This window comes from Dipteris shenzhenensis, chromosome 12, assembly GCF_047967505.1.
Source record: "Dipteris shenzhenensis isolate YYH24624 ecotype China chromosome 12, Dip_SZ_1.0, whole genome shotgun sequence".
Lineage (NCBI taxonomy): Eukaryota > Viridiplantae > Streptophyta > Polypodiopsida > Gleicheniales > Dipteridaceae > Dipteris > Dipteris shenzhenensis.
In genome coordinates this window covers 15,235,949-15,248,103 of record NC_141607.1, presented here as the reverse complement: position 1 = coordinate 15,248,103, position 12,155 = coordinate 15,235,949, and the positions used below count along the sequence as shown (strand labels likewise).

At 42.4% G+C, this 12,155-nt stretch overlaps 1 protein-coding gene across 1 annotated transcript; it reads left to right on the top strand.

Moving 5' to 3' along the window:
* The first annotated feature begins 4,657 nt into the window (after positions 1 to 4,657).
* Positions 4,658 to 11,416, top strand: PNSB4 (NDH dependent flow 6). The gene is made up of 5 exons (XM_087382861.1): positions 4,658 to 4,841; positions 10,426 to 10,570; positions 10,659 to 10,714; positions 10,840 to 10,911; positions 11,023 to 11,416. The coding sequence occupies exons 1-5, from the start codon at positions 4,719 to 4,721 to the stop codon at positions 11,155 to 11,157; spliced, it is 531 nt and encodes a 176-aa protein (XP_087238987.1). The 5' UTR covers positions 4,658 to 4,718; the 3' UTR covers positions 11,158 to 11,416.
* The last annotated feature ends 739 nt before the right edge of the window (positions 11,417 to 12,155 follow it).

Here is a 12,155-nt window from a genome sequence, read left to right as displayed (position 1 = left end):
TATGGGGAAAAGGACACAAGGCTGTACAGCCAGGTAATGAAGACAAGCTTTGTATTGACTTCAAAAGAATCGAAACAACCGTGCAAAAAAAAAAGGACCAAGTGAGCACATCAAAGCCTTATAGAAACGAAGAACCAAAAAATCTTTGTGGAACAAGGGGCACAGGTGTCGAGTGCACTGCGCCGTTTTCAAAAAGACTCGAAGATTAAAAAGATGGTTATAAAGAGATTCTTTTGCAAAGAATACTATGGGTAAGTTTGAGAGCCTAGAGCTGCCTTGAAACAATAAAAATATGGAAAAGAGAACAACCTAGCTTTGCTTTCACACCTTACATCACTTACATCAAGTTCATATTTTCAACATACTAATGACTCGAAATTCATACACATGCCATCATTTGAGCTTACAAAAAAGTCCTTGCTTCTGGGGTAGAAAGCTTGCTCAAAAAATTTAATAGCAAGTGCAAAGCGCAGGTCCATGTATGCCAAAGCTAGTATGTGTTGCACACGTAGGCGTTCTCATTCAAAATGCTTTTCATACCGCTTAGATTTCTCTCTTGATTTATGTTAATAATATTCTAGAGAAGCAGCCCCAACAAGAGTGCCAGAGTCAATGCTTGAGCTACATTAATGAAAAATAAGATTCATCCCGATCTTGAGCGTCGGCTAAGTCTTCGAATAAATGCATACGCTAGAGAAAGCTAACCTGGAATGAAACGCTTTTGCACTAGTTGGCAGATGAGGCTTGGACCCATTGTATGTGAGAGACCGCCGATCCTGACGCCAAAAGTACGACTATAATTTAGTAAAAGTTAACATATTGACTTAACTAGGCCATGATCTCAAAAAATATAGCAAATGTTAATATAATAACTTAGCAACATGATCCTAAAATACATTTAGAGCAAGACAGGACGTTTGTAAGCGGATGAAAGGACAAAGAAATGATCGAGCTTGATAAACAAGACTCAGAACCATAGAGAAAAGTAGAATAGTTTCACTGAAAAACATCATAGAGAACATCACCAACGCTTCGAAGCTTATGCTCGTGAATCCATTCAGCAATGGCATGAATGGTATTCTTTTCTGCTCTGGCATCTCTAAAGCTTCGGAAAAAGCTAGTCCGTGTACATTAAAAACGAGAAGTCCACCTCCAGTTCTGCCGCTACTATTGCAGAGGCCTACATGACCTGCATGGGAGAAATATCGTCTCTCTTTACTTCTTCAACTGGCAAGTTCAACCAGACAGCGATAACACAAGGGAGTGATGAGTACTGTGAGGAGGAATTGAACTTTCCTGTGCAACACTGCATCTCCGAGATTTATTGATCTGCGATAATTTTTATGGTGAGCATCAACGTCGTCATAGCTCCTTGCTTCTCTCTAGTAACACCATATCTTACAATGGTTAGCGGCTCAAATCTGATGTTCTCTATGAATTGTGTGCCGTCCATGAACATACCTCATGGCTTAAGCGATCTGATGCAAGATTTCGATCTCTGCTAGCATGTTTTCCCATCCAAACCGAGTCTTCTATGTAAATCTACACTCATGCTTCTTAGCGATCCATTTGCGAAAGTCGAAGTCCATGAGCTCCATCACAAGCGCAAGCGCGGCAATTCATCCTATGTCATCGCACGATATTTGGATGAAACATTGTCAAATGGAGGTTTATCTCTTGGAAAGCATGTATTTTCAAACAGCTCATGGGCTATGTCTTCATTTATTGCATGTATACAAATGTCATGAACATCTTGGAATGAATCGAATGGAGAAATATCAACTCTATTGTCGTACCAACAAAGATCTAAATACAAGCTTGAAAAGTCCTCAGGAATATAGTTTTTGGATGGACAAGAAGAGCCACAATCATCGAGAAGGACATGAACTTTGATGAGACTTTGATCAAGACCTAGAGAAAGGCGTTGCACAGGCTGGCAACCCATCAACACCAAGATTCGAGCTCTGAGATGTATGCAACCTCTCGAGCCATTCGCCTTGTTGACATATACACACAACTTACCACAGGAGCTAATGATACTGAGATCTCTAGGCTACTGTGAAGCTCTAGGAATCAACAACCAAGGAGATCATCACAATTCACCATCATAGTAAAGCTCAGTTAAAGTTGTTGGAGGAAGACGCTACCAACATGTGGAGAGACTGAAAGCGGGTTCTTCAATAGGAAGGTGGACTATCCTCCTCTCTGTAAAGCGACAAGTAAAGGGACCAATGGGCTTCAATAGTCGCCAAGACTACTTCAAGCATACGCTTCTAGAATTACCTGCCTACGACAAACAATGCCCCAACCGGCACTTCACTCGAGGCCTTTCTCAACCGGGACCTCTACCACTTGCAGGCGAGGCAGGAAGTGCTCAAGATCTACAACACCAGGTTGAACCGCTTGAGGCAGATAGCCATCCCCCTCCAAACACGTTTTGATACTTAGAGCGAGATGAGCGGTGTGGAAGAGAAGGCGAAATCCGTTGGAAGGGAAGAAAAAGATCCAAAGGACTCAATGAAAACCTATTCCGTCCTTGCGCTTTGTCAAACAATTTGAATTCAAAGGGCAAACTAAATCATTGCTATAGCTTGCCCCTTTTAGGGGCAGTGCAAACTAAAAACATGATGGAATAATCCTCTCTCCACAAGTGTAGTCGCCTAATTAATTATATTTTGATGCTTTTTTTAGTAAGGAAGATTATGTATAATTATGTAGTCCCTTTTATAGTGAGGTACATAATTAATGGCTCTATTTCTTCTGCCCACGTTTGGTTCCCCTCGAGAAAGAAACTCGTGGACTGTTAGTGGAGGCCAGGTGTGCCCCTCCTAGTTGGCCGTGTGTGTGTGAGGCGAAAAATAAATAAGTAAACAAGAGTGCATAATTGCACATGGGCATTGCTCCTAATATAATGGCAAGCGTTGCTTTTAGACACAAAGAAAAAGCAAACAAATTTTTTTGTGCGTTGGGCTACTAAAAGGTACTTTAGCTTGAAGGCAAATGTTCTGCATAAAAAGCATTCCAACATAATCAACTTTTTAAAAAAGTACATGAAAAAATAGCACTCCACTAAGGCGGCAACACTAAGTGAAAAAATCTATATCTAATTGGGTGATAAGAAGATAACAAAAGTCTTAAAGGTAGTGCTAATGAAAAAATTTGTTATTTGAAACAAGGCAAGTGTGACCATCGAGTAATGCAATAGTTGATCAAGTATTATCACTCAGACAAAGGACAAGCTCTCGCTGATGTCTGTCAAAATCCCTGTCTTTTGGAAAACAATCATATTAGAGTGTAGTATAGGTGGCAGGCAGTGTGCCCCATTGTCGTTAGCCACAGTTCTTTGTTGAGGTCCTTTTTTCAGAATTGACCATGTTTTCTTAGGGCTTGTGCACATGAGCAAAAAATGTGCAACTGGTGCCATGACCATCATTTTGTTCACATGGGCTGATTGCTCAACTAGCTTCAAGCATTTAACAGATGTTTGAGTACTCATTTTTGATTGGCTTACCCATCGAGGTCTATATGAGCTCAAGAGCCATTGAGGCTCTACAACCCAATCCCAACGTCACCAAATGCTAGATTCCTATTGGTGGCTAGCGAGGAAATGGTGCTCCAGTGCTCGAAATGGAATCCTCCAGAACTGAGGTGCCAATTTGCACACTAGTGGCGCTTCAACTTGCTCTCATCCCGACCAACATTTCTGCCCCTCTTGGTGAGTAGACTTGTTGGTTACGGGAGTTGTTGGGTGTGTAGGATCGACGTCTAATGACATTGTGAGGGCCTTTGACATTTAAAAAAATATTTGTCTCTTCTTCTCGAATGTTGTGCCAGTGTCCGAAAACCTTAGTGCCGCATCAGATTCCACAGTGTCAAATGTTGGCAGAAGACCATAGATGAATCAAAATGAAAGTGTAAGGCTCGATTCACACACATTTGCGGACAACTGAAATTCGTGAGGAATGTCCGGCCGTTTTTCAGACCCTCATCCGCCCTTTGATTCACATGCTTAGGCCACCCAACTGTGACTCAGGTCGGTTACATAGCGGTGCCTGCCCACGATGAGAAAGGGGCGCCATGATCATGGGCAGTCACCTTTCCCCGCCCAAGGCCCGCCCATCGCGCAAAATCAAGAATTGAGCCCGTGCCAACCAATCCACAAGCCCTTTCTTGAAACCACGTAAACAAAGACGCCTTGTTGCAAAAAATGTGGAGAGTTCCTTTCTGTTATCTTGTCCACCCATTCTGGACAGAAAGTCTACAAACGCTCGAGGTGGAGCACGCAGGCTTGAGTCTAAAGATAGCCGAGAGATAGTAAGATCAAAGGACCACACCATTGGTGGGACTTTGGATCTATTTCTTTTGTATTGTTTCCATAGCTTTGGACAGAAATATATTATTTTGGTGGTTTCTATATATGGCCGGTTCATTGTCTATTGATGAGTTTGCTCCGGCCCACGCATTTTTTGGCTTGGGCAGGCCAAGGGCGCCACCGAGGTCCGGCCGTGGGCCGCTGTCGATCAGCTATGGAATCCTATTGGAGGATGACCCCGTTCAGGGGACGTGTATGAAATCTGCCAAGGAACGAATGGTGTTGAGGAAGGGTGACGTGGCAAGATACAGACTGAGAATATGAGATGAATCCCTTCTCCTTCTTCTTCTTCTTCTTCTTTGTAACAGAAAAGAAAAGAAGAAGGAGATTTGTAACAGAAATAGCTATGGCGCTTACAACCTTCTCTCCTTCCCTCACCTTCAATTTAGCTTCTTCCCCCTCCCCCTCCTCCTCTCACGTCTCTTCGCGTTCCCTCGCTTTCACTCTTCCCTCTGCTCCTCCTTCTCCGGTTCGCTTCTTTCTCCAACTCCTCTCTCGCTTTTAAGAATTTTTGCTTCGGATAGCTTTTCTCATTTCATTCTGCTTCCTTCATGGAGGTACCCGAACCTCGCATTTTGTCGTGGATTTCATTCTCGACGGCCCCTAGGAATAAGCAGCGATTAAACCCGTAAGGTTAGATAAGCTCCTGTGTCTTCAAGATCCTGAACTCCTATGATATCAAGGAACTAGAGGTGAAAACACAGCGCTAGACTTAACGTACAGAGCTTTCGCAAGAGTGATTTACGCTTAGCTATATTAGAGGGATCATTGGTCGCCCCCCTGGAATCATACAACAGAGGATGTAAAAAGGATATTGAATTCTCCTCGAGGACGCGTGTCTATTGAAAAGACTTGCAAACTAACCTGAGTTGCTTGCATAATTACATCTAATTTGTTTCCGGGGAAGTATTTTTTCCTGCCTGTCGGATTTGACTGAGCAAGTGACGTCACATTACTATATAGGACTTCGTTATCTACTTCCTGACATATTTACGAGTCGACGTGTCCAACCATGTAATTTGCGGTCATTTTATTGTTTAGATGTTCAGCACGGATCATGTCGGCTGCGGCAGATGGTTCTGATTCTCAATCCTAACTTATAGCTTTGTAGGTCGTTCGCTTTACAATGACATATTTGCTAGGCAAGAATTTCTTGCTTGACCGTTGTTCCCAAGTTTCAAACCTATCGCTACCCCGAGTTTCCCAAATACCCAATACATTGATGTCGGGAAGTTGCGGCCCGAATAAAGTAGAATCCATAGCATCCTTAAATAGAGCCGTCATTTTGGAGCTATAAGTCCGAAATTACTTGCTGTTGAGAGATGGTGGTCTTCAGCTACAACTTAAACAACAAAATTTCTAAATTTGTATGATTGGACTTATTCTAGTCTTACAAAGGTATATATATAAACATATCGACATGCTACATCTAAATTTCAACCCGGAACCATCTCTTATACGGAGAAATGGAAGTCTTTTATCACAAAGAGGCATCAAGAAGAGAAGATTGAGCAACAGGAGCAGATGGAGGAGCCTCGAGATGCACAATATTGACTGCTCCCTCACTCCATGTCAGGTGACAAGTTCGTTGGGTTAATTAACTGTCCAGGTACACTAGCCTTTATATGAGGACGAATAGCAGTCTACTATCTTGGTCTCACCTTTGTGAGGCTTTGTCAAGCACAAATGGGAATCAAGAAAGGGAAAAGAAGGTTATGATGATAATTTATAAGAATGGGACTGGCACATCATGTGAAAAATTTGCCAGAAAATTTGTTCACACATTTACAAGGCAATGAGAAAAGGGAGAAGACGGAGGGGAAGTTTGGTACCCAAAAGTGCCAAAGAGTGGTTTCTTGATGGGATGTTTGGCTGTTTGCCAGGGAAATTTGTGAGTGTGATATTGAATGCAGGAGCCTGGCTCCACGTTCCACAGAACTTTGGAACACATTTCTAACTGTTACATTACGGACCTATCAATCCCGATGGTGTTTGGACATGCCAGGGGAGTGATTTGGGCACGTGTGTGTTCTCCCATCACTATGGTGTGATATAAAAGGGTAACTTCCAGCACATTTATACTAAGGAAGGGAAGGAACAGTCAACTTTAGTTGCAAAATCCCAGATATGAGGTATGTAGTATGACTTACTAGTTAGTAGTACTGTGAAAATGTAACTTTAGAGCTGTCTGATACCTAGTAGCCCAAGCCCTAGATTCCACTAAAGTAGGAGAAGCCAATGACATGAATGCGCACACTATATGCGTCAAAACTAAGAGAAGCTCCTTTGGTTCGCACCTCTGATAGTGGTAGTTCTCTCTCTTCAGAGGTTGAGATATCCTTGCGTAAATTCCAGCAAAAGTTTATGTAGACAAATGCCCAAATAATTTTGTCTTCACCTGTAAAAAGTTTTATTTGCAATCCCTACTAGGACATGTTAGCTCTGCAGCAAAGACTTATGCTAGTACAAGGTAAATATTGGTTTATAATATAATGGCACTTGCTACTGTTGGTCTTCCTAGTATCAATTGCATTGGCTTCTTTCTCGGCGCACACTGATAACGGCATGTTTCACTGGGAAGATATGGAGGGAAGAAAAGCTCTAACAGAATGGTAACACAGAAACATTCTAAGAAATAGAGTCATCAGTGACATGCAGGCGTAAGAATGTTTTGGATCATAAGAGGCTGGTGCAATGAAGGAAAAATGAGCGAGGATGTCATACTGCCATTGAGGCTACAAGGGAATTGTGGAGATCGGGAGTTTTTTGTGCACCATTTGGTGGACAATTATAGGGCAAATCGGCCCTGGGATGTGAGGCAAGTCTGCCGCCAAGGTAGTCGGGCCTTTACATGCTCAGCTATTGCATGATTGCTATGGAGGAGCAGCCGCAAGGCATCACCGACATGGAACTAGAGGTGCTCGAGGACTTTGTAGGCTAAGTAGGGAGGATAATAGAACTTGCACCATTAAACCCAAAAGCAAGCAAAGTGAGTAGAGTTAAACAAGAAACATCTAGGAGACTTTGGCATCATTGATTGCATAAGGAATTTGGTGATATGGCTTATAGAGCATAATAAAAGACCAAAGGGTGAAGAGGTTGCAAACAAAAAAGGACTAGAGCATGCAACAAGGCAAGTGGCTCGTGAATACTTCGATAACATAAAAGGTTTGGACTCACATAGCGCAGACTCAGGTGGGGTATGAAGGGCAGCGTTGACCCTTTGATCAGGTCATCGTGGCAGGACCCAGCAGTCTGTTGCTCAGGCCTATTCGGCCTGTTGGAGAGAGCAGGTGCAGGTTGAGGGTGCAGGGTGGGAAGACTAGCCCCCCACCTCTATATAAGGTGGCCTTTGGCCATTGTTAGGCAACATTATGTGTCTCTTCTAGCAGCCAATGAAGCCCCAGCACTTGAGCGTGCGGAAAGTGGGGTGCAGCAGTAGGCAGCATCGAGGCCCCCATTTTTTGGTTCTAGATCTGATCTTGGGCTGTAGGTGTGGAGTACTTGGTGGGGCAATATGTTGTGAGCATGATATATACATCATTTTGGTTGTCTCTTGCAGCCATATTTTTCCTTACTTCTGTGTTCCAGGTCTACTTGTGTGCATATCATAGTGTGACCTAAGGGTAGTATCAATCGTGATGCATGGGTACAATCATTCTACTGTGGTGGTTGGGAGTTAGCAAGCAAGTACTCTTGTTTCTGACATGGTCTCAGAGGCACAGAGGATCTCTGAAGAAAGAATCCAACATCTGAGGATGAGGACTTTCGTTCTCAGATAGCTGTGCCGTTTATCAAGGTTGCAGTGTATTACTGACTCAGCATACCTGTTGTGGAAGCTGAAGGTTAGGAGCCATGTGATGGCATAGAAGATTTGGAATGTGGTTACTAATGTGGAGGTCAACCTTAGAGACATAGTGTGTGTCACTCGGAAGATAACTGCAGACCCGCTAACGGTGGGAGGAACATTACGAGGCACTATCCATGATCGTTCATTGGCCTACCTTGGATGGAGTGAGCTGTAATGAAGGGGAGGAACATTACAAGGCACTATCCATGATCATTAGACTACCTCAGATGGAGTGATCTGTAATGAGCATTACAAGGCATTACCCATGATCATTGGACTACCTCAGATGGAGTGATCTGTAATGAAGGGGGAAAGGCATTACCCATGATCATTGGACTATTTCGGATGGAGTGATCTGTAATGAAGGGGGAAAAGTGATCTTTTCTTCGTTTGGGTTCGCTACTGGGCACTATGGACTTTATGGACATATAGGAATTGTAAAGTCTTTGGTGATCCTACTTCCTCTCTGTTTGGCTTTTTTAGGCGTTCTCTGCAGCAATCTTTCTTTGATTGCTTGCAAACCCGCTGCATAAATCATGAGGTCTTTTTGGCATATACTGAAATTTTCAGTTGATGTAATTGTGGCACCTTATTTTGAGGTTTCTACTCATATAATATAATCAATCAAAGATCTCACCAAAAAAAGAGAGTTAGAGGGGTTTGTGGAGGGAACTATAGAAGTCCAACCCTTGCAAATGGAGGGTCCACTCATTGGTGTGCATTTGACGAGTGCTCCCATGAACACCATTAGTCCTTTGAACACACTAGCTAGTATGCTTGGAGTTCCTTTGGGTTCGCATAGCAGTCCACACCAGTGGGAGAGAGGTCAAACCTCCTCTTAGTCTTTTGTTACGCAACCTCAGGACTGCCCCTGGTTTGCCCCTGGTGAGCACATATGGCCATACACAGCCATGCATTAGATAGGAGGCTCCACATTTCAGCAAGGTGTCAGTAATTGACAGTATTGATGATGTACTATGCGAGGCTTTACGCTGATGCCGTGCCCAACCTTTGGACATCCGTGACAGATTCCGTTCCATCATTATGTAACCCTAAGTGTAATGATGCCTGCACATTCGGGAGACATTTTCCAAAAGATGTCAAGGATAAGCTTATGGTGCATAAGTTTTTCAAGGGTGACACATGCACTTCTAATGAGTTGGAGGAATGGCTCACGGAGCTGGAAGATTACTTCCACCTCTACCACAAACATGGTGAGGAGTGCATCACATTTGCAAGGATGCATTTGTTGGACTATGCTCATAAGGGACTCTGCACGAGACCCAACCACATGGGCAGAGTTTAAGCGGTTGATGGTCACCACCTTTGTATCTTCACTAGTATTGGAGTAGTACTTGGCTGATTTTTATTCACAATTGGCTCGGTGCAAGAGTATTTGCATGTTTTTGGAGGCTTTCACTCTGTGCATGACATATCTGAGAAAGCAAAGTTGCTGCGTTTCATTTAGGGCTTGCATCCCTTCCTCGCCTCCGATGGGAGGGCTCGCGAGCCATAGACTATTGAGCAAGCAGCCAAGCTCATGTGTGTGATGTAAGGGTAGTGTTATCCGTAGTTACAAGAATTCTGCTGCAGGATTTTGGTTACAGCAAGCCAACTTTAAATTCAGTACAAAGAACTTTGTATAAATGGACGCTGAAGTGCATATGGGTGCATGGATATGTATGTGTGAGAGCCTATGTTTCTACTGTGGTTTACACCCCTTGTTGGGTGCTGATAATGTCGGTGGAGATTTTCTAGTAGGTAGCCCCTGCTATGCATTATGGAGTTTGGTTTCAACCTTCTGCATGACTGTGATGATGTTGAAACTGCACCTTTTGATGAGTCTGAATGTTTATCTAGATAAATATTATGTTTAACACAAGTACATGCACAAAAAATGTGCATGTACAGCATGCTTTCTCAACTTGCTTGCACACATGCGACAGTTGCATATCTTATAATTGAATGCAGCTTGGAATGGTCTGTTTATCTTGGATTCACACCTTTGATATGTTGCCTACAGCATTATTAGTGGTTTTACTTTGACTGTTGTGTCTATTTATCTTTTGCATCTGTATTTCTGTGCAACTGTTCATGGAATGATAAGTACTCTTCTAGAAAAAATTGTTTGATGTTAAATATAATCATTATCCTTGCCTTAACATTTTTTAAAAACAGGTTCTTGCATTGGTGCTTTTATCAGATTGGGATGGTAGGAGTCAGAAAGGTGCACAGGGCAGGTCCTGTGGCTGCCTTACCCCTGTTCTTACTAGATGCAGGACAGGAGTATCGGCATATAGTTGTATACAATGACTGGAGGATGGATGAAGCTACCTTAAAGAATATATGTAAGAACGATAGTGGCATATGTTTTGCCAGTTTATTATGGCTCTTAAGTCCTGAAATTTGACTTAAATCTGTTTATGGTTCTTGCAGACCTGATCTTTTCCTTCTTTTTCGTCTGGGGTTGTTGCGTGTTCGGTTCCATGAATGTGAGTTATATTCTTCAGGATGCTCTTAAAGTTCTACACCGCAGTAAAGCATTTCATTGTCGTCATTTTTCGGGATATTGAGAGCATCCTTTTAGCAGATTTAATTGATGTATTTTAAATGACAGGATCCCTATTACGACAGTGATATTTATAGAAGTTCTGGAGGTGATGGGACTGGACACTGGATTTACAGGATGGTAAGCTGGTTGCTGCCATTTATAATGTTTTGGGGAAGGTCTTTATGATTCAATTTTGTGCAAGCATTACAGGTACAGCTTGATAACCTGATGAGAATTTCTGTACTTCAGGAGGAGCAAGAGGAACTGCAGGCTAGAGAAGAGCTATGGAGGGAAGACCTTGTTCGAGAAATTGAAGAGAGGGTAGGAGAATTGAGGGAAATTGAGGAAGAGGAGGAGAAGGAGAAGGAGAAAGAGCTGGTGTGATAGATTAAGGATGAAAAGCTTACCAAGTTACTGGTTAATAGCCATGCTAATGTACAGGCATATTTGATCTGGGCGATGCTTCTATGTCTTGGGTCCCCCGGACTTGATGATCAAGGATAATTATGTAGCATGAGAAAGGAAAGCAATATATTTTTTATTGGAGTATGTAGATAAGGTATCAATTCCTCATTGTATTACTCTATACAAGGTTGTAAAATTTGGCACATATCACTCTTGCACCTTGTGTAAATTTAAATAACGTTGGCTCACCCCGGCAAAAGGTTGCCCGCTGCCCCCCCCCCTCCCCCCCCCCCCCCCCCCCCCTTGGTGGACCCCCCCAAAAGAGGAACAAATTATTGTTCTTGTTGTAGTCTTCTTTGCAATTCAATCATCTTGTTGTTATTATGTATGTCTGGATGTCATGCATGCATCATTGCCATATGTACTTTTTGTGTCTTTCTTTTTGCTTATTTGGTTCTTCTATGGTATATCTGACCTTCATTCCCTAGCACTTGGTCCTAATGGCATACCATTGGAGTGCATCATTGTTCCTTAACGTCGCATATCTAAATCGGGTGCTCTTCGTTCATTGCTTTGCCCCTATGGCTCTTTTTTGGATGGTTTCCATGTCTATATTGGGATCATTAGATTGTAGAGTCTTAGTCATTTTGACAAAGAATAAATGTAAAGTCTCCCCTAATTTTGTTGGACATTTAGGTTCAATGGGGATCTATAAATGTTATTAGAGTTAATTTGTACCAATGCTCATGTTGCTATTTTTTGCAGTCACATCATTGTTGTTACTAGGTCGAATCACTTTAACTATTACCTAGCATGTTATTATTTTTTGATCCAATGCAATATTGGCTTTAGTTAAAGTAGCCTTTTTGCTAATTTTTGCATTTGCAAAATATAGCAAATCTCATCACCATTCTACCCAATTAGTTCATTGTAGCTACCATTCTATTTTTAGTAGTCTCACCTCCAATATATCCCAT

What these genes read in the sequence shown, in the direction of transcription:
- PNSB4 (XM_087382861.1), top strand. Translation starts at nt 4,719, where the DNA reads ATGGCGCTTACAACCTTCTCTCCTTCCCTCACCTTCAATTTAGCTTCT. An exon ending in AGCTACCTTAAAGAATATAT is followed by an intron (nt 10,571 to 10,658) that starts GTAAGAACGATA and finishes TGGTTCTTGCAG; the next exon opens with ACCTGATCTTTTCCTTCTTT. An exon ending in GCGTGTTCGGTTCCATGAAT is followed by an intron (nt 10,715 to 10,839) that starts GTGAGTTATATT and finishes TTTAAATGACAG; the next exon opens with GATCCCTATTACGACAGTGA.